The sequence below is a fragment of the Camelus bactrianus genome, chromosome 17 (assembly GCF_048773025.1).
Source record: "Camelus bactrianus isolate YW-2024 breed Bactrian camel chromosome 17, ASM4877302v1, whole genome shotgun sequence".
NCBI lineage: Eukaryota > Metazoa > Chordata > Mammalia > Artiodactyla > Camelidae > Camelus > Camelus bactrianus.
This window is the reverse complement of record NC_133555.1, coordinates 38,995,774-39,023,118: the sequence shown is the minus strand read 5'-3', so window position 1 is coordinate 39,023,118 and position 27,345 is coordinate 38,995,774. Positions and strand designations below refer to the sequence as shown.

Here is a 27,345-nt window from a genome sequence, read left to right as displayed (position 1 = left end):
ACCCAGCTCTGAATCCACTCCTGACCTGGGCCACCGCTGAAGATCCAGAGAGCCCAAAGCCTGGCAAGGACCCAGACAGACACAACAGCCAGTCTGCAAGACAGGGTGCCCAGCGTCGTCAGGGCTATTCACGATCCGGCTAAGCAAAATTCCCAGAGAAACGGCATCCAGCCCTTCAGAACAGGCGGAGTGCTAGAGGTTTGCTGGAGACAGAGCTTGTGAACAGGCTGTCCCACTCGCCAGCGATGTGACCTGGGGCTGTTTACCTAATTGCTCTATGTCTCAGTTGCTCATCTGTAAAATAGGAAGGTTAAATAAGTTATTCATGTAAAGAGGGTAGAAGAGTGTCTCTCACATATAAAGGCTACTTAAGTGTTTGCTGATGATATTATTAACAGTCTTAAATCGCCAGCAGGATTTGGCTGGCCTGAAGGGCACCTACATGAGCTTCAGAGAGGCTGGCATAGGAATGGAGAGAGGGCTGGGAGCTAGAGTGAGGCCACAGAAGACCCCGGCTAGGATGGGAAATAGCGGATGGCGCCCCCAAGGCAGGGAGACTGTGCTCTCTGACCAGGCCCCAGGGATCCAGGTGTTCTCCACCTTCAGCTGCAGGTGCCACCGGAAGGTACTCCTCCCCGCTGCCAGCCCGCATCAGCACTCCAAGCCCCAAGGTTCTTCCCCAAGAGGGGACCTCCTTCCACCTCCTCTTCCCAGGCCCCCTTCTTGGGAACTCCTGAACCTTCGGACTTGGGCTGGGCTGGGTTTGGCCCAGCTGCCGTTGACTTTGGCTCAGGGGTTGGGTTTCCTGAGTAAATCTGTGGGACTGGCAGGGCTGCAAAGAGACAATTAAACCTCCCTCAGGGAAGGGCATCCAGAGAAGTCCTTGTTTCCCAGGGGCACCCAGACCCTGAACAGGCAAAACCCTGGCATTTGCATCTGCCTTTTAAAATAGAGAGACCCCACTGTGCCCCCTTCACCAGCCAGGCCCTTAAGGCTAATAGGTACACAGTGGGGAACACAGCCTGTGATGCAGGGTTTTCTCTGAACTCACTCCCTGATCATCACCCCTTGTCACAATTCACAATTTGACTTGGTTGGAGGCATGTGTGTTGTTTTGAGTTTTAAGAAGACTTCTCAAGAACTAGCTGAACCCTAATATACCCATCACCCTATTATACCCCACAGCTTCTTTTTATAACAAATATTTTCTTATGCCTCCTTTACTATTATAAAATAAAATTTAGGACACACTTTGTTCTAAATGATGTTATAGCTGTAACGTAAAAAAAAATCATGAGTGAAGAAATGTATAATAAAATACTGTGTACATATTCCAGCATGATCACAGTAAAAGATAAGGCATAGTCTAAAGGTTGTACCTATAAATATAAATTCTGGGAACATAAGAGCTTTAAATGTAGATTGATATATACGGTGATTGTATCACCAACCCAGGATCATGGGCATCATTGCCATAGGTAACGTGATTTTCCAAAACACTGAACAACTCTTAGTAAGGTTCAGAACACAGCAAAGCCCAGTCTTTTCTCCCTTTATTTGGTAGTTGCATTCCTGGAAAACCCATGTTGTTAAATCCGTACAGTAAGTTCCTTGTGTTTATATGTAAAATGGAGTAAGAGTCTAGGCTCTGGTTATTACAAAGGGTTTTCACCTATGCAAATGCACAGTGGCTCATTTGAAAATCCCGAACACTACACAATTCATCTTTGTACAAGACCATGCAGGGAGCCTGCCTGGCATTCCTGCTGCCTGCCCATCGAATGCAGGGGGAGGTTCCCCCAAGTTCTGCAACAAACAAAAACCCCATCACAGTTCAAAACACCCCCAAGGGGCACTCTGTCCCTCACCATGGGGCTATAGTTATGCCTCCTTTTCCGCCATCCCGGTACAGCCCTGTACAACCTGGGCATGGCTGTGCCTCCCCTCTCAGACTAGGGGCTCCCCAAGGTGGGAGCCTGGAGGAGGAGGAAGAGAGTGGGTCCTCGTGGGCTCAGACCCCAGGCTGGAGGCACCTGGTGGCCACGCTGACCCATGTGTCCTCTGCCTTCACCCCACAGGCTGCAGCAAGATGTGGGACAACCTCACCTGCTGGCCAGCCACCCCTCGGGGTCAGGTGGTCGTCTTGGCCTGCCCCCTCATCTTCAAGCTCTTCTCCTCCATTCAAGGTACGGGCCCTGGGTTGAAGGCTGGGAGCTGGGTGGCAGGAGTCAGGCCAGCTGGAGTGGGGGCTTACCTCTTAAGGAAGTAAGAAGACAAATGAGGTGCTAAAGGGAGCTAGAGCAATCGGGCGGGGGGGTTTCCTGGAAGAAGATGCACTATCACTAGGTCTCTGAAGGACTCATGGGATTTGATCAATCTTCACAGAAAGATAAGCACGTGGGAAGGGCTCCCTGAATATTTGCTCAGCAATTGATAACTGATTGACTGACAGACACTTGAATAAATCATGGCTCCTCTGCTCCCATTGTTTTGGGCGGGTCACAATTCAGTCTTTCATTGCCTGGAAGCAGACTCTGGGAGACTGGCCTTGCTTACACACCTTGTCAGGTTCTGCTTAGGGAATGTTCACCTATGAGACAGAAAAGAAAAGGAGGAGCCACTTCAGGAAGTGGGCTGTCTTGCTAGTGAGTAATTAAAGTGGGGTACGGTACAGAGTCAGCCATTCTATCATTCAGTGAATGTTCATTAAACACCTACTAGTGTGACCAACACTGGGCTGGACAGTGTGGGTCACAGGGATAAAACGCTGTCTGCCTGCAGGTAGCTAATGTTCTGGTTGGAGAGACATTTAGCAAGAAAACAAATGCACAAATTGGAACTGGTAAGCAGTGCTGGGAGAGAGAAGGCAGGGAGAAAGGAAAGAGGGAGGCGGGCAGGGCCCAGACCACGCAGGTGTTGAGGACTGATGAGGACTTGGGCTCTTCCTAAGTTTGCTGACAGGCTCCTGCTCAGTTCAGGTTTTTAATTGATAACTGGTTTCTGTGAGAAGAGAGAATTCCAGGAGTCCAATGAGAAGACCTAAGCACAAGGCAGATGAGACATGAGGTCTGGACTCAGGTGGGGAGCAGGGCAGGGGAGGGATGTGGGACGCTGGGGGATGCCTGAGGGGGAGGGAGGAATCACACCCCACCTAGGTCTAGTTTGATGAGCTGGGGGAGGACGGAGGCAGGGAAGAGCTGGGCTGCTGTGGGAAGGGGTGATGAGGAGCAGGACCTAAGGAGCCAGAGGATGAGCAGTCTCTCCCTCCAGGTTGCCTTTCCCTCTCTGGACCTGTTTCCCTATTAGTAAAGTTGGGGTAGAAGGTGGACCAAATGGTCTCTTTGGGGCAGGCCAGTTTTGCTCCCTGGTGCTGGATGCTGTGGCCTCAGCTATGGAGAGATCTGGATGCCCTCCCTGAGGGAGCAGCCCTAGGTGTGCCATCTTCCAGGCCGGCGCCCACCTAGCCCAGCCCTCTTCCAGGGGGACCCAGCACCTGGGCAAGGAGTGGATGAGCTCCTCCGGCAGCTCTCACAGTGCCCCCATCAGCAGAGCCTGGCAACCTTCCTCCAATCCCTGGAAGCGCCTGCTAATTGCTTTTCACTCTGACGTGATGCTAATTGCATTCCTCCTGACGGCTCTTCCTTCTGTCCCTGCTGGAATTGTAAAGGAAGCTCCTTCACTTGAGAACCTGGACTCCAGTCCACCATCTGGCTAACCCTGAGGCTGAAGGCCTCAATGGGGTCCACACTGAGCCTTGGTACAGATGAGAGAAAGGCAGCTCTTCCTCAGGTGGGGTCAACCTCTCACCAGAAACCACATAGTGACAAGCTGAATATGAAGTAAACTTTAGCCCCACTCATCCATCAGCCAGATGCCCTTGTGCAGTGAACAACATGCACAGCTATACTTGGCGGCTTTAGCTTCTGAAAGTGATGGTGAAAAATAGGAGATAGGGTTAGGGGCTGAATATGTAAAGGAAAGAGGGTGTGTTTTCCTGGGCAACTAGATGAAGAAGGTGTGACCAATTGATCCTAAATTTCAAAGAGGAAAGTTGGCAAGTAAGGGAGGCATGGGTAGGGATGATGGCAACACCAAATCTCGCCCCTTTTGGTAATGGGGCCGGGGAAGGGATACCCTCCCTGGAAAGGTTGGAAGGGACCTGGTTCTACAGGGAAAGCTGAGGAAACCTTGTAGAAGATAAAGACTGCAAAGAGTTACAAAGCAGTCATTTGCCCAGGCTGGGTAAAGAACCTGGGAAGGGGGATGGCCAGGCAAAGACTGTTCCTCAAGGTGCCAAAATGTTAGTGGAGGCCCAGTCCTTTAATCTGTGGTCTGCATGCCTCTCATCTGTGGTGTTTTTGCCTTTAAATATTTGAAGGAGCTTTTTTTTAAGGGTGAAAAAATGGGACAGCTGTTTTGATGAGAAAACACCAGAGCCTGAATCACCCGTGTCTATGGGCTCTGGGGGACAGCTTCTCCCCCAGCGCATCATGGAATCGTGCACAAGAAAGTCTGGTGAACCCAAGACGTCTGCCCTGGCTGGCTAGGATAGGGCACTGGTGACAGGATTTCAGCAGGAGACCCCATGGTCAGGACTAGATTTTAGAATAATCCCTCCAGCTATCTCAGGGTGGGGAGCGGCTTGGAGAGGGCAGGAAAGCAGGGAGACCCATCCGGAGGCTCCCACCTAATTCAGAGGAGATGAGACGGTGCTGGTGTTGAGGAGAGACAGGCTGGGACAGGACTGGTGACTGATGTGGGAGAGGAGAGAGGAGAAAATGGTCCCTGATTTCCACTTCCCATCACTGAGTGGGGGCATGTGGGCGTCCCTCGCAGCACAGGGTTAAAGTCCCTTGCCCCTCCCTCACGCCTTCTGTATCTCCTTCCACACACACAAGGTCTGTGTCGGTTTCCAGGCCCAGACTGGGGAAGAGACGCTTTGGCTGTCTCTCGGGGTCCCATGGTGACTTCCACTGAGACTTCTTCCAGAGCCGTTCCCTCTGAGTCCCAGGCTTTTCAAAGAGGCTGCCCAGCCCCGGAAATGATCCGCTATCCCCTGCCCTCCCCCGCCAGCTGGGCGGGCAGGGCTCCAGGGGACAGGGTGCCCCTTCGGCCACTGCTGGGACCCCAGAAAGATACGGAGTCAGGCTGACCTCAGGCTGCATCCCAGGTCTGCAGCTTCCTTGCTGTGTGACCAAGGGCAAGTCACCCAACCCCCCTCAGCCTTGGCATCCCCATCTTTTATTGGGACTATGATAACTCCTGATCCCTGGTCTTAACACATTACCATTCCCCCCAGCCCCTACAGAAGGTGTGTGAAGCTGCTGCGTAGACGCTGGTGGGTCACCCAGGCTCACCAGCTTAATTCATGGTGATACCAGCTACCCGCTATGTCATGGGCCTGACCTCACTGAGCCCTCGGCCCTCTGGCGAGTGGGGAGCCCAAAGCCTGAGGCCTTAGTATCCCTGCTTCAAGGCTGGCTGATTTGGCCTTGTCCCCTTTTTCTACTTGCCCCAGCCTGGTGGGGGACTGGCATCAGGGCCAGGCTGGTGAAAACCTCCAGGCTGGCCCACCCCCGCTGAAATGAGGAAAGGCTGAGGGGCTGAGGCAGGGCAGCGTGAAGACTTCTCTCATGTCCTGGGAGCCACCTGCAGCAGTGTGGTTGGGAGGCCTGGGCAGACAAGGGCTGCCAAGGCAGGAAACTGGCTCAGCCCCAGGGCCCCTTCCCCAGCAAAGTCCTTCCTGACACTCCTGGGACCTCACAGTTGAAAGAGACCCAGCCAGCTGCTCCTTCCCGGTGACCTCCCCACCCCTTGCTGTCCCTCAGTTCCACATCCATCAAGTAGGCTGACAAGAACCTCTTTCAAACGGTGGCCAGGAGGATTTACAGAAACAGTAAATAGGGAATTACCTGCGGTGTTCTGAGCATAAGGCAAAGTTTAGAAATATTAAACACATGTGCACAGTGACCCTCCTGGAGCTGAAGACAGCTTGACACCTCCCACAGTTCTGCACCTGGACCCTCGAAATAAGCCCTCCATCACCTCAGTGCAGATGAGGGCCAAGGTTAACTGGGAAGACTCTGGGGACCATACTTTCTCTGCCTTGTCCTCCCTGTGTGGCCTTGGGAAAGTGACCAGTCTGTTGGAGTCTTACTTCTCAAATGTGAAATGGGATGACCTTCCTCACTGGATGGTTGAGGGGCTTCAAAAGGATAATGTGCCTGAAGTGCTCTGTACAGCGTACACAGGAAAAGCTCTCAAAGTGTGCTGTGATGATGGTGATGTTGTTGGCACTGCTGTTGGTGCTGATGGTGCTGATGCTGGAGACAATGGCAGTGATGGAGATGGGGATGAGAGTGACGATGCTGTGCTGCTGGTGGTGATGATGATGGTGGCACTGGTGACAATGGCAGTGATGGTGATGGGGATGAGAGTGATGACGCTGGTGGTGCTGGTGCAGGTGAGAAAGGAGCTACAGGGCAAAGATGTTGGACCCATCTTCTCTCTTGGCTCTTCCTCATCACCTTGCCTTCTCTCTTTTCCTACTTTTCTCCCCTGCTCCTTCTTCCTCACTCATCCCCTTACCTCCTTCTCCTACCTGTTCTCTCTCTCCCCTCCTCCTCTCTCCCTCCTCCTTCCCCTCCTCTTCCTTCCTTCTCTCTCCCACCCACCCCTCTCTCCCAGACTCAGTGCTTCTGTCGTGAGTCCTGAGAGAGGAGAGCGGGACCCTTCTCTGGCTCACCCATTTTCTATTCAGCCCTTCCCCTCCCTGGAGAGTGGGGAGCCTCGGGGGTACCCCTCACCTCACCTGGCCCCTTAGCAGCCCTGTTCTTTCCTGCAGCCCTGGGCCTCCAGGTTCAGTGGATGGACCCACTGCCCTGGAGCCCCAGCCTCAGTGGCTAAGCCCCGAGACCCCGCATCACTGTGCAGCATGATTCCCCTCACACGTGCCTTTGTCTGGGACTCCTGCTTCTCCCTGTGTGCAGACTTCAGATCTGCACCCTCATCAGATGTCATCCAACCCCCACCTGCTTCCTGCCTCACGTTTGGTCCCTCTCCAGGAGCACATCTGAACTATCCCCAACCCCAGGCCCCCTGACAGGTGTGAAAGGAAAGCCAGGCCTATGGGCTGGGGCCCCTTGCCACAGCCAGAGGTGGTTGTCTGTACCCACAGGACTAAGAAACCATCTGCCGCACCAGGGTCCTGTGACCAGGGTTAGCATTTGGCTCATGGTTAGGGTCAGGGATCACTCCGTGCCAAGGATCCAGGCCGCCTGTGACAAGGATCAGAGTTTACATTGCCCTGGGGTCAAGTTCAGACATGACAAGGGACAGACTGAGCCCAGGAATGTCCACTCTGAGTGTCATCTGTGTCAGTGGGTCCCCTGGCAACCCTGGAGGGGCTTCTCCCTGCCCTAGGCTTCCCCGTGACACCCTGGGTGTTTCAGAGCAGCTGGAGCCTGATGCCACAGGGGTGCTGGGAGAAGGGCTGAGCACAGACAGCCAGGCCCCAGGCCTGCTCCACCGGCCCGCCTGCTCCACCGACCCACCTGCCCCAGGCCTCAACCTCTCTCCTCTCCGCCCCTGCCCTCCACCCAGGCCGCAACGTGAGCCGCAGCTGCACAGATGAGGGCTGGACACCCCTGGAGCCTGGCCCCTACCACGTGGCCTGCGGCTTGGATGACAAGGCATCGGGTTTGGATGAGGTGGGCCTCAGTACACCCCCCGACGCACACACCAGAGTGCCCTGGCCTGCTCACTCCTTCCACTGTCTCCCACCAAGGGGCACACTGCCTTCTGTGTGGGAGCCAGGACTCCCAGGGTCTGCCCTCCCTGAGCCTCCTCCCTCTCCAGGACCACATGTCTTGGGGTTCATCCCCAGGCTCCCCTGAGGGGGGGCAGAAGGGGCTTCCAGGAGGATGACCCACAGCAGCAAAGCTGAAGCAGCACCCTCAGGCCAGGCCACCCCATCCCTGGACTACCTCGTGGGAGCCTAGCTCCAGCCTGGGGACGGCAGGGCAGACAGAGCCCACCTCCCTGTTGCACACAGAGGGGAAACTGAGGTGCAGATCCCAGAAGGAAACAGCCTCAGATACCCAGCAGCCAATCAGGACCGGGTCAGGGACAGGACCATCGTCCTCAGTCCCAGGAGCCCTGGGGCACAAGTGGTCTCTATAAGGCTGTGCGTCCAGGAGCCAGGGAGGAATATTGCTGCGGAGGCTGGAGTATAATTGGAGTCCTGGCCTAGGTGCCTCTTGCTGCTTTGGTGTGTGAATACATGTATGCATATGTGTCTGTCTGTCTGTGATGACATCTGTCCCACCTACAACGCCCTTTCGCAGACAGGGCTTTTACTCCTCCCCAGAGGGCAGCAACTTCCTCAGAGCCTTCAGAGCCCACCAGATCCTCAGGCAGGATCCATATCCTCTAAGTCCCTCTGAACCACTGGCCTCCATTCTGGCAGGGTGTGGGAGGTGGGGAGGAAGGAGGGACTGCCCAGTGATCGTGGCTCTGCGTGTGTGTCTGTGGGGAGGGCTGGCAGGAAGTCCTTGGGGTCCAGCTTTGTCCCAGCCCCACAGAAGGCCAGAATGCCCTCCTCCTGCTAACCCCAGCCCCTGAGAGTCCCAAATGGGAAATTACCCTCTTCCCAGTGTCTTCTTCCCATTCTCCATTCCTCGCCACTTGGCAAGGGGGCCTCATGTCAGGGTCTGAAGGGCAAGCAGTCTTGTCCCCAAGGATGCCCAGCCCAGAGTTGGTCCAGAGGGGTGCTGGACACATGACTGAGGAATGAACGATGGACCAATGGAACATGTGAGGTCTTTGCTCCTTCCCTCACTGACATTTCCCTCATGAGGGAGCAGAAAGAGGGCCTGAGTTCAACCCCCACTCTGGGGTGCAGTCCTGTCTCATCTGTGGGAAACTAGGGGTCAAGGGGTCTGGGGACTGGAGGGGGCAGCTCAGCTGCTATTGGGAGCCCTGGGCCTCAGCTTCCTCATCTGCCAAAGGCAGGGATGGGAGGCCGGATGTAGAGGGCACCCGCCCCTGCCAACTCCCCCTGCGTGGGCCTACCCCACCCCACCCAAGATCCACTTCCCTCTAGCAGCAGCAGACAATGTTCTACAGTTCTGTGAAGACTGGCTACACCATTGGCTACAGCCTGTCCCTTGCCGCCCTTCTGGTCGCCACCACCATCTTGAGCCTGTTCAGGTGAGGTCCGGCCCCAGCAACAGGCATCAAAGCAGACCAGCCAGGTCACTCCTCACCCAGGCATGCTCTGCCCCCAGGCACACGCAGTCCTGCCCCAGCCCTCCTGCCAGGTCAGCTTCCCCTAGAGACAGCAGGCTGCCCAAAGTGTTCACCTGTCTCAGCCTCACTCGTCACAGGATGGCCCTGCACCTGGGGACAGGGCACCAAAGGGTGGGGCCTGTGCCCTGCAATGCAGCACCTGGAGGCCAGGCTGCACGTGTGGGGCGATACCTGGGGACAGGGTGGGGCCTGCATTCAGAGGCTACAAGCTCCCCCAGCCCCGCCCTTGCTCAGAGCACTTGACAGTGCTGGTTCGGGTGGGGGTCTGAGGCCCCTTCAGCCTCCCAGATCTGGCTGCCTCCCCCAGGAAGCTCCACTGCACGCGGAACTACATCCACATGCACCTCTTCATGTCCTTCATCCTGAGGGCCGCCGCTGTCTTCATCAAAGACTTGGCCCTCTTCAACAGCGAGGAGTCGGACCACTGCTCCAAGGGCTCGGTGAGGACCTACCAGACCCACCTTCCTCTACCATCCCTCAGCTGAATCTCCTCTTCTCCCTCTCCTTCCCCACCTCCTCCCTCCTGCCTCTTCCTCCTTCTCTCTCTCTCTCTCCAAAGACGGGCCCCTCTGACCCCGCCTGCCAGCTCCTTGAATCCCCCTCCCCTCCCAGCAGCCATCTGGGCCATCTGGGAGCTCACAGACCTCCTCCTGCCGATGAGAAACACCTCAGTTCAGTGGGAAATGGGACACTCTGTGCCAGAGCCCACAGCCCCCGTCCCACCACTGCTGCTAACTTCCCATGTGACCTTAGGGAACTCCCTGCCTCAGTTTCCCCACCTGTGCAAGGACTTCTAAATTTCTTTCCAACTCTCCCCTCTGCTACCTGCACACCTAGGGCTCTGCTCACTGTGCCACCCTGCCTACCCCCTGCTCCCCGCCACTGCCATCTGGAGCCTATCCAGACACACACAGCCTTCCTGTTTGTTCTTCTGCCATCAGTCACTTCTGGACCTGCCCAGGAAAGGGAGGTTAAGAGAACATTTAAGGAATTCGTTGCCCACCACTAAGGAGTCCATCTCCAGGTGATTCTGAGCCCAAGGTCCCCTCCCTGAGTGCCCCCCGAGCTAAGACTGAGAGCTTGAGACCAGCCCTGGCTCCCATCCACTCCTTGTGGTGAGTGACTCATTGCCTCATGAGCGACCTCAGAGGCAGTGCATTATTTCGGGGGTCAGCAGTACCTTCTCCTTAAAGACTGAAATTGAATCTCTCCAGAGTGATGGTGAAATCTCAGGCATCTTGACACATGGGAAGGAACATGCAAGGGAGCCACCCTGGCCATTCCCAGAGCTCCTCAGAGGAGCTGGGAATCAGGAGCTGGGCTCAGACCTGTGCATTGTGAGCCTTGGAGCCCGGGGAGCAGCCTGCAGCCTCCGGCACACTTGTTAAGGATAATTGTGGAAAACGGCTTCCCTATTCATTAGCAGCTCTGTGAGGCTTTTCTAAGGCCAGAAGAAGCACAGATAATCGTCCTGCTAAAGAGCTGAGTTACTCTTGTTGTAAAGCAAATGGGGGAAGGTGAGGGAAACAGACAAGCCTGTAGCAGGAAGGACTGAAGTAAGACCTAAAGAGGGACGTTCCAACTGGTGGGAGAGGAGGGTAGGCTGCTCTCTGAGGATGTCTCAAAGCCAAGGGTGCAGGAAGGGAGGGTGGGAACCTGTGTTCAGGGCACAGGGAGGAGAGAAAGCAGAGGGCATCCTGGAGGAGGGTGGCTTTAAGCTCTGGCTCACAGGTATCTGGACTGGATCTGAAATGGGATACTATTTCTGGGAGAGGACAGAGGGTCCAGAAGAGCTTCTAATCATGCCAGATGGGCTGTCCAGAGTCCCTGATTGCCCTGCTCAGGGGTCTCCCTGACTCCTCATTGTCTTCACCCACCCTTTCTTCCACTAGATCCTTTGGCCCCCAGGAGGAATGATCATCCCTTTCCTCTCCTCTTTTCCCTCATTTCTCCTCCCCCCTGCATCTTCCCTCTTCTCCATCCCCATCACCCCAACGACTCTATCTAAGCCCTACTCCATGGTCCCCAGCCCTACACATTCAAGGGACTCTTCCTAATGCAAGCAAGAATGCTCCTTCATACCTCTTCCTACCTTCAATCCTAATTGGAATAAGATGAATGAGCAGGTGGTAGGGGAGGGTGGGTTAAGTGGGTGGGTTGGTAGATGGGTGGCTAAGTAAACAGGTGTGTGGATGACTGCAAAGGTGGAAGGATAGATGGGTAAAGTAAGAACAACTGGCTAGATGGGGAAGGGTGGGTGGGTAGATGGGTGGATGGATGGATGGGCAGACTGATGGACAGGTGACAGATGAATGGATGGATAGATGGGTGGGTGTAGGGGTTGGCAATGGATGTCTAGTAGGTGGATAGTAGATGAATGGAAAGATAGGTGAGTGTGTGGATGGACTGATGGATGGGAAGATGCTGGATGCAGATAGATAGATGATGGATGGCTGCATGGATGGTAGATGGGTAGATGGATGAGGTGGCAGTGGATGTCTAGTGGGTGGGTGGGTAAATAAATGGATAAATGGATAGGTGGGTAGTTGGATGACTGGATGGGTAGGTGGGTGGATAGATATATAGATAGGAAGATGAATTGATAATAAACTATTGGACAGAATCAAAATCACAAGCTTATTCCAAAGCATCAGATGATCTAAAATTAGGGATAATGGGAAAACCACTGAGTAAATTTTTAAGGGGATAATACAAAAACAACAAAGAGATTAAGCTGGCTGTACTGCAGATCTGTTTGTCACCCCAGAGATGTGGGCAGGCAGGGACCCCTGTCAGCTCCAGTGAGACCCTCTCTGCTCCTCCCCCTGTAGGTGGGCTGTAAGGCAGCCGTCGTCTTATTCCAGTACTGTGTCATGGCCAACTTCTTCTGGCTGCTGGTGGAGGGCCTCTACCTGCACACCCTGCTCGCCGTCTCCTTCTTCTCCGAGCGGAAGTACTTCTGGGGGTACATATTCATCGGATGGGGTATGGTACCAGGGAGGGCAGCTAGGCTGGGGACAGAGGGGGCGAGGCCTGGGGAGCTCACTAGGGGGTGGGGGCCAACCCAGCCTGCAGCCTTAGGTCTTCCTGCGCGGCAGGTCCTACGTACAAGGCGCTCAGCCAAGGGTTGAGAAAAGTCCCCTCAATGTCTGGCCACAGGGTAGGTGCCCCCTGGCTGCAGAGCACCCCTGGCTGACATGTGGGACAGACAGGTTCCCTGAACATCCTTCCATTTCCCCTTTAGCCCTTGAAACACACAGGGCCACTGCTAGTCAATACAGTACCTCTGATAAAATGAGAAAAATACTCCCCCTTTAGGTGGACACAGCCCCTCAGGCATTCAGTTTCACCCCCTGGGTGGAGCATCTTAGCCCAGTGAACAAACTATGCCACTGCAGGTGGCAGCACTGGAAACCCACCCTCCCCTCTCTCCCTGGTTCTTCCTCCTCACCCTCTCCCTCTGCCTCCCATGCCATCTCCTCCGATTCTCTCCTTTGGCCCTCACAGGGGTGCCCAGCACATTCACCATGGTGTGGACCATCATCAGGATCCACTTTGAGGATTATGGGTGAGCTGTCACCTTGCCCCCCCGCAACCAGTTGCCATCACTCGGGACAGTTCCCCTGGGTGGGATGAGGGGGCCCTGGGAGTAGCAGACTCTGGACCAGTGGTCTCTAAAGAGTCTGGGGGCAGAGCCAGCGACAATGGAAGGACTGCTCTTTCTATCTGGCTGAGGACAACCTCTCTGGTTCTCCCCCCACCTACCCTGCCCAGATGCTGGGACACCATCAACTCCTCACTGTGGTGGATCATAAAGGCCCCCATCCTCGCCTCCATCTTGGTAAGGCCCCCTCCCACCACTCAGGGATGGGGAAATGGAGGCCCAGAGTGGGTAGACAACTTACCAAGGCCCCATAGGAAATTTGTGTCTAGGTTAGAACTGAACCCTCAGCTTCCCAACGGCTAATGCGGCACCTTCCCCATCCCTTCCCCACCAGCTCCCCCTCTAAAGTAGAGAAAGCTGAAGGGGAGGCCCAGCCCTTAGATATGTGGAGTGTTCCTGGATCACTTTCCCCAAGGGGAAGAGCTAGGGGAGAGGTAAGATGGAAGGGTAGGCGGGCCCTGGGGAAGCAGAATGGCTATCTGCCCGGGGGAGGCTGGACACCCTGCAACCCTGCTCTGACCACCTGAACTTGGCCCCCGCCCACCAGGTGAACTTCATCCTGTTCATTCGTATCATCGGAATCCTGGTTCAGAAACTGCGGCCTCCAGATGTCAGAAAAAGTGACAGCCGCCCATACTCGTGAGTATGGGCCCAGGGCCCCAGCCTTCCAGAGATCCCCCAGCCCCAGTCCTCAATCATCCCATGTCCCCTGGAAGTCCCCCTCCAGAGTCATCAAAAAGTCACCTTGTTCTTGCCCACCTTCGCCTCCATGGCCTGGCTCAGTCCACAAGTCCCCCTGCCCAGCCCCACCCTCCCCAGGCCCTTGAGCCCCAGGTCTGCTTCTCCTGCATGACTTACCTAGCGACTGATCTGCCCGACTCTGTATCTGCTGCCAAGCCAGAGGGCTTGAGAAGACGGTAGATAACGTTTGTCCTGTTCACACTATGTGCCCAGTCCCAGGCATGTGCCTGGCACAGAAAAAAACGGGGCAAAATAAACGCACAGTAGATGAATGCCCTGGGGTTTCCAGGCATCATCTCATTTCATCCGTACAGTCTCCTCTAAATTGTCCCCGTTTCACAGATGAGGAAACTGACACGCACTCCTCCTCAAGGGCTTTGGAGCACATCACCTTGGCAGGGGGAGGGCACAGTGTCCATGGGACAGGGGTCATATCCTTGCTTGGAAAGGTGTGAGGGCTGTTCTGTGCTTGGAGGGACTGGAGCATAGGCAGGTTTTCATGAGAACAAGGCTTACAGACAGAACTAAAGAAACATGAAGGGGGTGACTGTGGGAGGGTAAGTAGGTCTGAGTGCCCGCAGATAGGAGCGGGGGATTATCAGCTGCACACACAAGACAAACCTAGAGCATCCCACAAGGGCCTGGGATTCTAGAATGTTCTCCTTGGCCTGGCTTCTCTCAGGGGAATCTGTGTTCTGGTTCTAAGATTCCTGGTTAGAATGTCACGAGCTGCTGGATTTAGGATTCTATTCTAGAAGCCTGTGATTCTCCCTGATGAGACTAAGACTCACGTTCCTGGTGTGATGGCACCCCCTCCCTTCCCCGGGGTGTGGAGGCGGAGCTTCCCTTCCAGTTTGAGAAGGGAAGGCCCTGCAGAGGTCTGCAGTCTGCCAAGGGGTAGCACATCAAGGCCTGTGCCCCCTCTTCCTCTCTTTCACTTGGGGGGCTTTGTTTTCCCCAAAGTACAACTGCTCAAAAGGGCTTGAATCGGAAACAGAGCTGGTCATCGCCAGGTCCCTGTGGGTGAGGTGGAAATTGAACAGCTGTCGGCAGGCAGACAGGGCGGAGGGAGTAGGAGACGGAGCTCCCGCGGAGGGGCTGTCAGCGCCCACTCTCCACCTCCCCACCAGACTTCAATTTAAAGAAAGCCTCCATCTGTCAGCCTCGGGCGCATAGGATAGGTTTGCAGTCAAGGGGAGGTGGGCAGTGCTCAGGAGGATATGGGTCTGGCTGCGAACCAGGTCCAGGAAGGAGTGGGAGGGACACGGCCAGTTTCCCTGCCCTCAGTTTGCTGTGGGTTCTCAGGCCCAGGTCTAGGCTTCCCTGGATTGACTGCCAAGGCAAGAGAGAGAGAGGCAGAGAGACACCCTACCCCTCAGACCTCTCCTAGCCAGAGAACAGAACTGGGGGGGACCAGCACTGAGGTCAGGTGGCTGGGGGTCTGAACCAGGATGAGCCGTGCTGCACGGGAGAGGGGGTGAGTCATTTAGAGTGACTGTGGACACTGCTGAGCACACAAGGCCAGTGAAGGAGGAGCTGGTCCTTCAAAGAATGCTGGGAGTATTCGTGTGGGGAGGTGGAGGGGGGTGGCAGGGGAAGGGATGCAATCCTGGAAAAGGTGGCATTTCCTAGGGAAATGGACACAGCAGAGAAGCCAAAGAAGGCTGTGTTAGTTGACCCTGAGTCATCCTTGGTGACCAGGCACAAACCCACCATCTTCCCAAGAGGCCCTGGGCAAGTGGTCAGCAGCCCAAACACAAAGACTTCCTTCCCAGATGCCTTCCTTCCCGGTGGAGAATTGGTCTCTCGTGAGCCCATTGCACTTTATAGCACCCAAAGCACTTCTGAGTTTACAGTGGGCCCCACTTCTGTTACTTGACCCTGTTGAGCATACACTTATTCCACTGTATAGACTGGAGAAACTGAGACCAGGGGAGGGGAAGCCAGGATCTCCTGTTGCTCGAGAACATATCCTCATTATTGGCCACAGAGCCTGAAATACCACTATCACACATCATCCTTGGGGGTCAGCACTGGCCCTCCTTTATACTGTCCATCAGAAAGTGAAAATAGGGGGGTTTCTCCCTCTCTCTCATGCTCCCGTCCAGGCAAAGACGGCTGTGGGGCAAGACAGGACATAAGCATTGCAGACAGGCAACAAAAACAGATGCGGACATAGTACTTATCGGGACCAACAGTGCATCCTCACACATCTGGTCATTGTTCCCGTTTGTGCCCCACATGTCCACACGTGTCACACCTATACCCACTGCCTGCCCCTCCCCTGTCCCCAGGAGGCTCGCCAAGTCCACCCTTCTGCTGATCCCCCTGTTTGGAGTGCACTACATCATGTTCGCCTTCTTTCCCGACAACTTTAAGGCTGAAGTGAAAATGGTCTTTGAGCTCGTCGTGGGGTCTTTCCAGGTATGACCTGTCACCTTAAGGCTGCGTTCTTCTCTGGGCTTTACAGGAATTCACCTGGGGTCTTGGCCCCTTGCCACTGGACTCCAATCTTTTTATCGTAATAAGTATTGATTAAAAACCTACTGTGTGCTTAGCCTTTTGCTTAACCAGGGGAACACAGCGGGGGGGGGGGGGGAGGGCTGGGGGCTCCCAGGGTCTGCCTACCTCACCTCTCCTGCTCCCTTCCTCTCCAGGGTTTTGTGGTTGCCGTCCTCTACTGCTTCCTCAATGGCGAGGTAAGCCCCTCCCAGACCTTGGAGGCCAGGGAACAGAACTCTGGTAGCCCCAATGTCCAGAAACACTGATGGGATGTGCAGAGCAAAGAAGGGTCAAACTTTGCTACTCCAAGTGTGGTCCTCAGACTAGTACATCAGTGATGGCACCTACGACCTTGTTTAAAATGCTGATTTCTGGGCCCACCCCAGGCCTCTGACTTTGCATCTGCTTTTTAAGAAAACCTCAGGGAAGGAGGGTATAGCCCAGAGGTAGAGTGCATGCCTAGTGTGCTTGAGGTCCTGGGTTCAGTCTCCAGTACCTCCATTAACGTTAAATAAATAAACCTAACCCCCCACCCCCAACAAACAAACAAACAAGAAAACCTCAGGGATTCATGTGCACATCAGAGTTTGAGAAGTGCTGTGTGGAGAGTGTGTGGGGATGGGTGGAGGCAGCAAGTGGAGGTTGAGTCACTGTGGAGCCCTGCTTACTAAACACAGAAATCTACCTGGATGAGCTTAAGTGAGCTAGAGGGCAGGGATCAGAAAATGGGTTTCAGCCCCCTCCAGGCAGCATCCCTCTCTCTCCCTCTCGGGACTGCATTCGTTGATCCTCTCTGGCTCTCGCCTCCCCCAACTCCAGTCCCTTGATTTGACCTGGCTTCTAGGAGGTCCCAACTCTGCACAGGCCAAGGTAGCGTCCAGTCTCTCAAAATAGACTCTCCAAGAGGACATGACTGGTTGGCTCCCACCCTAAATGGGGTGCAGCCCAATCAGCTGTGCAGGCTTCCTAGGGGCGGGTCTGACCACCCTCCCTTCTCCCAGGTGCAGGCAGAGCTGCGGCGGAAGTGGCGGCGCTGGCACCTGCAGGGTGTCCTGGGCTGGGATCCCAAATACCAGCAACCATCTGGAGGCAGCAACGGGGCCACGTGCAGCACGCAAGTCTCTATGCTGACCCGCGTCAGCCCTGGCACGCGCCGCTCCTCCAGCTTCCAGGCCGAAGTCTCCCTGGTCTGACCACCAGGAGCCCAGGGGCACAGGGCGGCCCTTCCCGCCCACACCCATACACCCCGCGCGGCACCGGGGACAAAGGCCTGACCGGGCAAGGTCAGTTCCAGGCTCAGAGGCTGCCCAGGCCCCCAGATCACTGTCCAGACTCCCCCAGAGAACGCTGCCCTTGTGCCGGCCTGGGGAAAGGAGGGTGCATAGATGAAGGAGCACCGAGAGCTCCTACCTGGAAGACGTGGAGTGGAGCTCAGTCTTCAGATTCCACCCGCTAAATGCCCCCTTTGCCAATCAAGGGCAAGAAATCTGCATACCCTCACCTGACTCCACCCCCTGGTAGCTCATGATCCATCTGAGGAAGGCAACCGCCCATCCCCAGACAATGCACGTGGGAACATGATGTGATCTGAGGGCACAAAGGTCTTGCCTGGAAAGGTTACCTGCCACCACCACCTCGACAGTGCCTGAAGCTCTACCATTGCTGCCAAGTTCCTTTGGGTTAAGCATCATCATTCGGGCATCTCTCCAAAGATGCAGTCCCTGCCTGGAATGCCTCCTCACAGCAGCCAGCAAATCGAGATGAAAGAGTTTTTCTGCCTCTGGCAGATGCCAGGCCCAGTTGTAACAGGGAATTTTAGTTAGAGGAGGGCAGCTATCTCCACAGTCCCTGCTGAAGTGGAGTGGTCCCGGGACGGCTGCAGCAATTTGAGGAGACTGCCACCAGCCCTACCCATCTCTCTGGGCTGTGGGAACTGCCCTTGGCTGCCCACCTACGTGCCAACTATTAGAAGCAGGCTCAGAGGTGTGCACTCATGGACTCCTTAATCCTCATATCAACCCAGCAAGGTGGGAACTACCATCCCTATTTCACAGATCAGGAAAGTGAGCCTCACAGCGAGCAGGTACCTCACCTTATCACGCAGACAGGATTTGAACTCAGATCTTGCTGATGGGAAAGTGAAAGCACAGTCTCTAACTACTTTTATATACTGTAACAAGCTGGATCCTCTTGGTTATTTGTATCACCACTGATATTATTATTACCACCACCCCCACAACCCCATCCCCACCCCACCCTCCCGGGAGTGTGGCTGAAGAGTCCTCTGGTCCATGCATCATCTGGACAAGAGCCTGGTGGTCATGTCCTGTGTCTGACTGCACCTTTGTGGCCACACAGCTCCCTACCCACACCCCAGCCAGAAGATCCCCTCGGGACTGCAAACAGGCTTGTGCAACAATAAACACTGGGTCGGACTGACTGGTTTTCCTAGTGGTTGCTGTTCCCATGTGGGTTAACATGGAAACCAGCCTCCAGCTTGCAGCCATCTACCCGTATTCTGAGGAAGACTGGTCCAAAACACCACTGGAGCCAGACACCATCACCCCTCTGGCTTCCATGTGAAAAACACAGTTCTAAGGGCTTTCAACTCACATCTTGTTGAGTGGTACCCTCTGTCCTCTGAGTGTGGTGAAGTTATACCCTGTCCTCATAGTGTCTCCCTACCCCCTAAATCCAAGCAAGAAGAGACAGTTCTACTCTTGGATCAAGACAAAACAGCCAACAGAGTTGTGTGCAACCCCAGAAATGGTTACATGTGGGTACCTGCACCCAAGGAGCACATGGGGTGTGAGATGACCAGGGTGCCACCATCCAGGGTTCAGCCAAGAGGAGGTAGATGGAGGACAGAACAAATGTCACCAAAATAGAGACAATATGGCTAGTAAACAGGTTTAGACACTGAGGCTGGAGGGTGAAGACGATGATGTCAGTCAGCAAGACAGTCTTCAGAGCCACTGCTCCAGCTGACCTCCCTGGGTTTCCCTCCCTGCAAACTTCCCGCCTGGACCCAGCCCATCCATCACCATGCCTGAAATCCCACCATTAGTGAGTTACGTCTAGGGAGAGAAGCAAAGTTATCAGCCAGGAGGGTGGAAAGTGAATAAAACATAGAGAGACCCAGACAGGGACAAAAGAATGGAGGACAGAAATGGGGCCCTGCCTGGGAGGTAGCAGGAGATGAAAAGCCCCTCAGGAAGGGTGGAGGGCATTCAGGAATGGGGAGAAGCTGAGACACTGTCCGAGGCCTGCAGGTTGGGAGCAGAGTAGAGGTGACCAAGAGCTGAATTTCTCCTGCACCCCCTCTTCTCTCCAGCTCCCTCTCCTGCCTTGTAGGGCACTGTCCCACCAGACCAGCTCATCTCTATCGCCACCTGGTGGCTGCCTCAAGGACTTCATCACGGTTGGCCTTAGGGACCCAAGCATCTGATGACACAGAGGGCAGGCCTCTCTCCTCAGCTCCATTTCAGAGCAAGATACAAGGGCCAGGAGGTGGTGAGGACAAAGGACTGATGACCCCAGAGACAGCCTGGAATTAGGGAGACAGAACCTGGCCCTCAGACCAAGGCTCCTGTCCTTGTGGCACAGTGATCCCTGCACCAGCCCCAGCTGTGGCCCAGGTAGAACCAGACCTCTGGTTGCCCACAGGCTAGGCCCTGGCCCTTGACCAAGCCTGACCCCAGGACCTGAGGGCAAAGCCCAGTTAACTCAGGTGGCCTCCCCTCTGGGAAGACAAAGTGCCCCCCACCATGCCGCCACCATATGGATGATTCTTGCCACTCTGAGGTGAGTAGACTGCCTGCAGAATGGATAAGGTGCGTCTTCCTGGGTGAAGGCTTGTCCCTGAGGACTTGGTAGAAGTCTCCATATCCCAAAGGGGCATGAGAGATGACAGGGACACCTGAATCTGGGTCAGCAGATGCTGGGGGCCCTTGGCAGCAGGAACCCAGTGGGGACTTGTTAAATGAGGCCAAGGGAATGAGGGTGGGTTTGGGACAGGCCACTGTGGCTGCTGAGAAGGGCCCCAGGAGAAGGCAGAGGGAAAGCTCCCAGTCCATCATCCAGGTGAGGGAGGGCTTGGTTAGGGACACGCTGAAGGTAGTGTCTGTGGGACATCTGGGGAGAAGCCCTAAGGCTGTTGGAATCAGGACCTAAAGAGACAGGGCCGGCAGGAGGTAGGGAGACCAGGGCCGCCTCTGGGGTGTCCAGGGAGTCTGTATCTCCTGGCATCTCCAGCTGGCAGGCAGGGCCAGGTTGGGTGAGGAGTTGTCAGTGCCTACATTCCCACCACTTGCCCAGGGCCTGTTTTAATGAGCAATGACCTGCCCACCACCCCCGCCTTTGTGGGAACAGGAACTGCTCTTATCTCTCCTGGGGGAGGGGGCCAGAGACACAGCTGGCAGTCATTAAACACCCTGATCAGGCCAGGGATGGCCGAGATATTAATAGCCAAGAGTCGACGGCCCTGGAGACGCAGCCTTTCAGGAAGAGGGAGAGTAACCTCTGAAGTCATGGGGATGAGTCAGGAGGCCATCCTGGCAATGCCTCATCCCCCATGCACGACAAATAAAGTCCAGAGAAGAGAAGGAACTTGCTTGGGATTGCCAGCAAGTCATTGGTATAGCCCAGCTTTGAATCCGGTTCTCAGTCCCAGAACCTGCCTCATTATATGAACTGTCACAGGTGTCATGGGTTTGCCCTGTGTGTAAACAGCAAAGTAGAACAAGTTGGTGGCCCTGAATCTTTACTGTCTTCATTTTAATTATCTTTTTTATAAATAAATCATTTTTTATTGGGGGCAGGTAAATTAGGTTTTGTTTATTTATTTTAATGGAGGTACTGGGGATTGAATCCAGGACCTCGTGCATGCTAAGCACACACACTACCACTGAGCTATACTCTCCCTATTGTCTTTATTTTGAAATCCAGGTATTTTTTATTCATTTTGTATTTTTACAATAGGTTTGCTTTTTTACAATATTACATTAAAATATTCTTTATCCTGATTACCGGCTGAGTTTTTTTTTGGGGGGGGCGCTGATAATTAGGTTTATTTATTTATTTTTAAACAGAGGTACTGGGGACTGAACCCAGGACCTCGTGCATGCTAAGCATGCACTCTACCACTGAGCTATATACCCTTTCCCTGATTACCTACTGAGTTTTTTGCAACCCCCTTAAATTTTGCATCCAAGGACAATGCCTCACTTGCCTCACCCTAGTCCGTGCCCAGCTCCCAGAGGTCCTAGCATCTCTGAGCCCATGATGTTGGCATGGAAAAAACTCTGAAGACTCTGAACCAGCCTCTACGTGCCCCAGAGGGGAGGGGTCCTACCATGGTGATGCCCACTAGAAGTAGGGAGCTCCAGGGTTAATTCAGCAGCTCAACAATGTCAACACAGACCTAAGTGGTTTCTACCTGTCCCCTCTGCCATCCTCAGTATGTTGACTTTTGTCTGCAGACTTATCCCTTCCTGATTGCAAGATGGCTGCTGCTGCCCCAGGCATCATGTTCTCACAGAACCCCATTCTCTGGCAGTGGGGAGATTGCTTCCTGTCTGTCTCCTTTTGTCAGGAAGATAAGCTATCCCAGAACCCGCCTTCTGTGCACTTTCCTCAGGCTCCTTGGCCAGGACTAGGTCACGTACCCAAGCCCTGGCTGCAAGAGAGAACCAGGCTTCCAGAAGGAGGTTGCTTTGATAAGGAAGAAGGATTCATCTGATAAGGGAGGACAGCTGTTGAGTAGGCAGCCAAGAGACTGACTCTCAATCTCCTTTTGGACAGCTCTTTGGGTAAGTATGGGACCTTTCAGATTTCCTCCACCTGAGTCTGGTCGTCATAGTGCAGTCATAATTTAGGGAAGGAAACAGAAAACACTCTAGGTCTTTTGTGCAGAAAGAGACTGAACATAGGAAATTAAACCTATAAAGGTTTGGAGAAACAGAAGCTAGGGCACACCTAGCTTCATGGTCACACCACCCTAGCTGCCACCTTGTAGGAAATTATTGCCAATGTCCTTAATGAACAGCCATTAAGCTGGTGACAAGGAAGTGGAAAGAACACAATGTCCTGTGGCTGCAAAAGCTCACGTCTGCCAGATCCCACTCAGCAGCCACTGCACTGCAGGAAGAGTGGCCTCCATCTCCCTTCCACCACCCAACTCTGACCGGCACTTCCCTCTCAGTTGCACCCAGATCTCCGGCAGCAAGGGGGTCTGGGAAAGGTAATCTTTAGTCTTCTAGCCCCCACAGCATGGGGCATATGAAGAGGCTGGAGAGGGAGGCCGAATTCCTATAGACAATTTTAGCACAGATGTTCAAGTGGCCTTGAGGCCTGAGTCCCCAGAAAGCAGAGCCTGCCACCAGGAAACAGGAAGAAGGGACAGAGAAGTGTGACACAGGGAAATAGAGAAAGCCAAAATCCAAGTGAGTTACTGAGCTGGTCGCTGCTCTGCCAACAGGAACTCATGTTCACCGAGGAGAGGGCAGAACATACCTCCGGATAGTCCTCTTGAGGGACAGGAGAGCAGTAGCCACTGGCCTCCACCACCTGGGGCTCGAGGTATGCCCATGGCAACGCCCTCAGACTTCCAGGGGTGATGGGCCTGCATGTCAGTGCGTCCCAGCAGGTATCACACACCATGACGCCAGAGGGACTAGGGTAGAAAGTGAGAGCTGTGTGGTACATCTGAGATGGGGAACGGTCCTGTCATTCCTGCAGGAGCTGGCAAATGTAGGTGCAGAGGATCCAAGGCAGACTGTCCAGTACAGGTGGCCTCCTGGAGGCAGAGAGGAGGAACCTGGCACAGAGCTAGGCTAGTCTCTTCTTTTAGGATCTTGGTGGCTGCGTGCTCGCAGCTCATGAGCTCGTAGCCTGTTCTCTTGGCCAGGGCTCCACCTGGGTTCACTCTGGCTCCTCCAGTCTCAGCCGTGCCTCCATCTAGCCTTGGGGGTGAGCTGCCCTCACCAAACCACTGGCCATGGCGGTGCCAATACAGGCCCACCAGTCCCAACTCAGCCACATTCTCCATGCTCCATGGGGCACACAGGGACTTCTGGACACTTCCAGGCCTCTGGGAGCTGAGGAAGGCTTGCCAGAAGGGGCACACTCCGACCTTCTTGCCATCAAGTCTGTAGCTCCACCATTTTTACCCAGCAGGGCCATCTGAGGCCCACAGGCTGCCTAGAGGGGCTGTCTTTCAACGCAGAGTGGGATACCTGCCCCTTCCATCTTCAGCTTTCAGTTTCTGTTCAAGATTTCATCCCAGAGGATGAGACCTGGACCCATGTCCGAGAGATGCGTCTCCTCCTCTTCCCACCACTCCTCCACTGGGGGAGGGGGGGGAGCAGTGCTTTCCTCCCTCTGCCTCTATCCTCCCTTCTCCCCAAAACAGGTTCACCTATCCCCACCCTTCCCCAGTTGTGATGGTGGAGGGGCTTCAGAGTCCAATTTCAGGGTTTAGGGGCTGAGAATTATTTTAGTTTAACAATTTCAAAGTATTAATGTCACTGTATTCGTTCAGCAGATAGTTACTGAGAACTGACTGGGTGCACATGTCAAAGCAGCAGTGACCACAGCAGAGGCCCTGCCCTCCCGGAGCTGATCCTCTAATGAAAAAATTGATAATAAATGAGTAAGATTATAGAAGAAAGAAGGCAGGAAGGTGGACTAGGGTAAGGGGTGCTCTGTTGGTTGGGGTGGTTGGAGGATGTCTCCCCACGGGGTGACAGTGGAGCAGGGACAGGTCATTCCCCTTTCCTGGTAATCAGAGGATTTTAAACCATATACGTCAGAACTGGGGCCCAGAGACCTTGAGGTCCAGGTCAAAACATCCAGTTCCCTGCCTCTGCAGGAGCAGCATGGACAGTATGTGAGAACCACGTCCTAGGGCTTGGGGCCTCTGTGCCATCCAGACCTCCCTTAGGTAGGGGCTCCAGAGACCACTGCTTGTCGAAGTCACCAGGAGAGGATGCCTGCCCGGACTTGGTGAGGGTGGTTCCCTGGGGCTACAATGCAGCAGTGACCTGGGCCCACAGACTCCTGGGCTTGGGGCCAAGAGGTCCCCCCACCCCCAGCTCAGTGTCCTCTATGCCAAGTGACAGAGAACAGGCAGCTCTTGAAAAGACTAATATTTACTCTTCAAATGGGTGCTGGCACAGGCTGTTTCCTGCAACTGGAGTCTGGCGCACCCCGTGGGATGGACACCACAGGAGGCACTCTGGGAGATAGGCAGATGTCCCCGCGGACACCAGCTTCCCGGATGAGACGATGTCTTTGAGATGGGGACAGCATGCTCTAAGGTCCCATCTGATACATCTCATCTCTGCTTGTACACCTTCATGATGGAACGCTCGCTGCCTCCCCCAGCCCTGCTGGACAGCTCTGTGAGAAAGTCCATCCTCATTCTGGCCCTGGCTCCCACCCCTGGGGCTTCAGAACATGTGCCTGGAACAACCCCTCAGGGCAATAATGGTCCTGGTTGCCTTCATGCCTCCCAGCCTCATCTCCCTCCAGTTCACTTCCCCAGATGCACACAACTGGCTCTGTGGCCAGAAAGCTATTTCTGGGGTGGAAGACCTGGCCTTGGGTGCACCTCTGTCCGCCCGCAGCTGTGTACTCTTTGTCCCCGAGAGCCCTGCAGCTGAGTGCTGCACGTGGGAAAGAATCTCCGCCAGGAAACTACTGGTCAGACGGCCTAAATCTGGGAAGGATAGAGTCCCCAGTGGCCAGAGCCAGCTCCCACCCATCTGCATTCCCTCTTGCAGCCCCTTCCTGCTTTCTCCCCTCCCCACACCATGGGTCCCAGAAGCCCCTGCCCATTACAGCCCCTGGCCTTGACTTCAGTCCCCCAACCCCATCACCCATTGGACTCTCTGGCAGTAGGTGCAGCTTTGGAGGCCCTCAGAGGCAGACCCTCTCAGACTCCTCAAGTCCAGCCAGGGCTGGGCATGCAGGGAAAGATCTTCAGGGGCAATGCAGGCCCCCTGGTTCTCCCAAGGCTCTCAGAACTGGCTGTTGGCTCTAGCCAGCCCTCTTTTTCTTTTCCTTTTTTTTTAAATTCCGTATTATCTCCATACCTAATCCCCAAGCTCCTGTCCCCTTGTAGGCAACCATTCAAATTAATTTAACAAGTATCTTTTGGAATGTGTGCTTACAAGATATTTTATCATTTTGTGCGTATATGTTTCTGATCGTATAAATGCTATTTTTCACTCAGTTCTACGTTTAGAAGACCCATCCATGCTGCTCCGTGACATCTAAATCTGGTACTTCTGCCTCCTGCCTGCTGCTCCACAGTGAGCCTGCACACTTTATCTGTCCATGGTAGACACACAGACTGCTTTCTGCCAACACAATTAATGCTTCAGTAAACACTTCTCTTCACACATATCCCCTTAAGGATCTGCGTAAGAATTTCCAGGGAATATCTAAGCAGGAGTGAAGTTTCCACGTCATAAGGTGTGTGCACACTAAATCTGGGCAGGCAGCTGTGTTTGCTAGGGCCGCCATGACAAAGCACCACAGTCTGGGTGGATGAAAGAACAAATTTATTTTCTCACATCTCTGGAGGCTAGAAATTGGAGATCAAGATGTCAGTAGGGATAGTTTCTTCTCAGTCCTCTCTTCCTGGCTTGCAGATGGCCACTTTCCCCTCTGTGTCCTAATCTCTTCTCAAAAGGACACCAGTCATATCGGATTTGGGCCCATCCATATGACCTTTTCATTTTTTACCTTAATCACCTCTTTAAAGACCCTATCTCCAAATACAGTCCCATTTTGAGGTACTAGAGGGTAGGACTTCAACATATTAATCTGGGGAGGACACAGTTCAGCCCACAACAGCAGCACTGCTCTTCAGATGGGCTGTGCACGAAGTCCTCTACCCCAACACTGTCTCCAGTACTTGGTGCCACTTAGCTTTCTAAGTTTTGCCAAACTAATAGGCGTAAGGTGATACCTTACTATTGTTTTAATGTGTATTTCACTGTATTTCTAATGATTTTCAATATCTTCATATGCTTATTAGCTTTCTGAGGTTTCTCTTCTGCAAATTGTCTGCTTGTTTTCCTACTGAAGTTGCTGTCTTTCTTGATGGTTTAAGGAATTGCTTGTATATTCATCCCTTATTGGTTTCAGACGTTGTAAGTGTCTTCTTCCATTCTTTTAACTTTGCCCATGAAATCCTTATTTGTATGGCATCAAATTCATCAATCATTTTGCCTTAAGGATTGTGCCTGTGATGTTTTTGTTTAAGAAGCACTTTTCCATCCCAGGTCACAGACATTCTCCTTCATGTTCTCCAAGGAACTGCATAGTTTTTACTCTGCACATCTGATCCAGCAATGTCTTAGAGCTGACTCAGCAGAGCCAAGTGCACTCAGGCGGGACCCCTTCCTCTCTGAGCCTCACTCCTCTGCTGGTGCTACCCGAGCCAGGCACTTCTACTACCTGGCCCTACAGGCCCCACATGGGTAGAGCCCGAGAAAAAGGAAGGCAATTCATCAGCCTGAACTGGCACCCAGCCCTCCTGCCACAGAAAGGGTGCTCTTCAAGGGCCAAGATCCCTTTTTATTCTTTGTGGGTGCTGCCAAGTGGTAGATGGCACCTTGTTCTCAGCCCAGGGGACGGAGCTCTGGGCTACACTGTCCCTGGCTGCCTAGGATAGGCCTTAGCTTCCCCACTTGAATCAGATGGCACCTACAGGCTCTTCCAACTCCCAAATCCCAGAACTCAATAATTAAGACATTTATTTTGGAAGCCTTTGCCCTCCTCCAAAAGATCTTCATTCAGGACAGACAGTGGAGAGATGCTTGGAGTGTGCCTTTACCCATGTGTGGTTAGAGCACGGTCAGCAGAGGTTGGTGCATTTATTTCCTTTCTGGGAATTTTATTAGGAACGACCGGGCAAAACAGCACAGTCCCTGGGCTGGGAACCTGACGACGCGCCCCCTGGTGGCCATTTTCTGAAAGAGACGAAAACTTACATCACCTTCAGGGTACAGACGGAAGCTGAGGCTGGAGCAGGGAAAATAACCTGCCCAGGGGCACACAGCCGGGCAGGAGCAGAGCCTGCAGGGAATGCAGTCCTCCCAGCCCCCAGGGCAGCACTG

At 54.1% G+C, this 27,345-nt stretch overlaps 2 protein-coding genes across 5 annotated transcripts in view; one reads left to right on the top strand and one right to left on the bottom strand.

Annotated features, from left to right (window-relative positions):
* The window catches only part of VIPR1 (vasoactive intestinal peptide receptor 1), a 34,761-nt gene extending 13,521 nt beyond the window's left edge, over positions 1–21,240 (top strand). The window contains exons 3-13 of one of the 4 annotated variants that reach the window (XM_045509798.2): positions 2,079–2,186; positions 7,603–7,709; positions 9,104–9,210; positions 9,617–9,749; positions 12,141–12,294; positions 12,817–12,877; positions 13,084–13,150; positions 13,521–13,612; positions 16,009–16,138; positions 16,372–16,413; positions 17,218–21,240. In XM_045509798.2, coding sequence (XP_045365754.2) covers positions 2,079–2,186; positions 7,603–7,709; positions 9,104–9,210; positions 9,617–9,749; positions 12,141–12,294; positions 12,817–12,877; positions 13,084–13,150; positions 13,521–13,612; positions 16,009–16,138; positions 16,372–16,413; positions 17,218–17,409 — 1,193 coding nt within the window. In that variant the 3' untranslated portion in view covers positions 17,410–21,240. Of the gene's footprint in view, positions 1–2,078; positions 2,187–7,602; positions 7,710–9,103; positions 9,211–9,616; positions 9,750–11,598; positions 12,295–12,816; positions 12,878–13,083; positions 13,151–13,520; positions 13,613–16,008; positions 16,139–16,371; positions 16,414–17,217 lie in introns of those variants that run through there. The other 3 variants (XM_010945885.3, XM_010945887.3, XM_074345148.1) reach the window with 3 other exon arrangements.
* A 4,521-nt stretch (positions 21,241–25,761) lies between these two features.
* SEC22C (SEC22 homolog C, vesicle trafficking protein) overlaps positions 25,762–27,345 on the bottom strand; it is a 31,589-nt gene continuing 30,005 nt past the window's right edge. Inside the window, exon 10 of the transcript XR_012500056.1 lies at positions 25,762–27,198. The gene's annotated coding sequence lies outside the window, so the exon portion shown is untranslated. The remainder of the gene's footprint in view (positions 27,199–27,345) is intronic.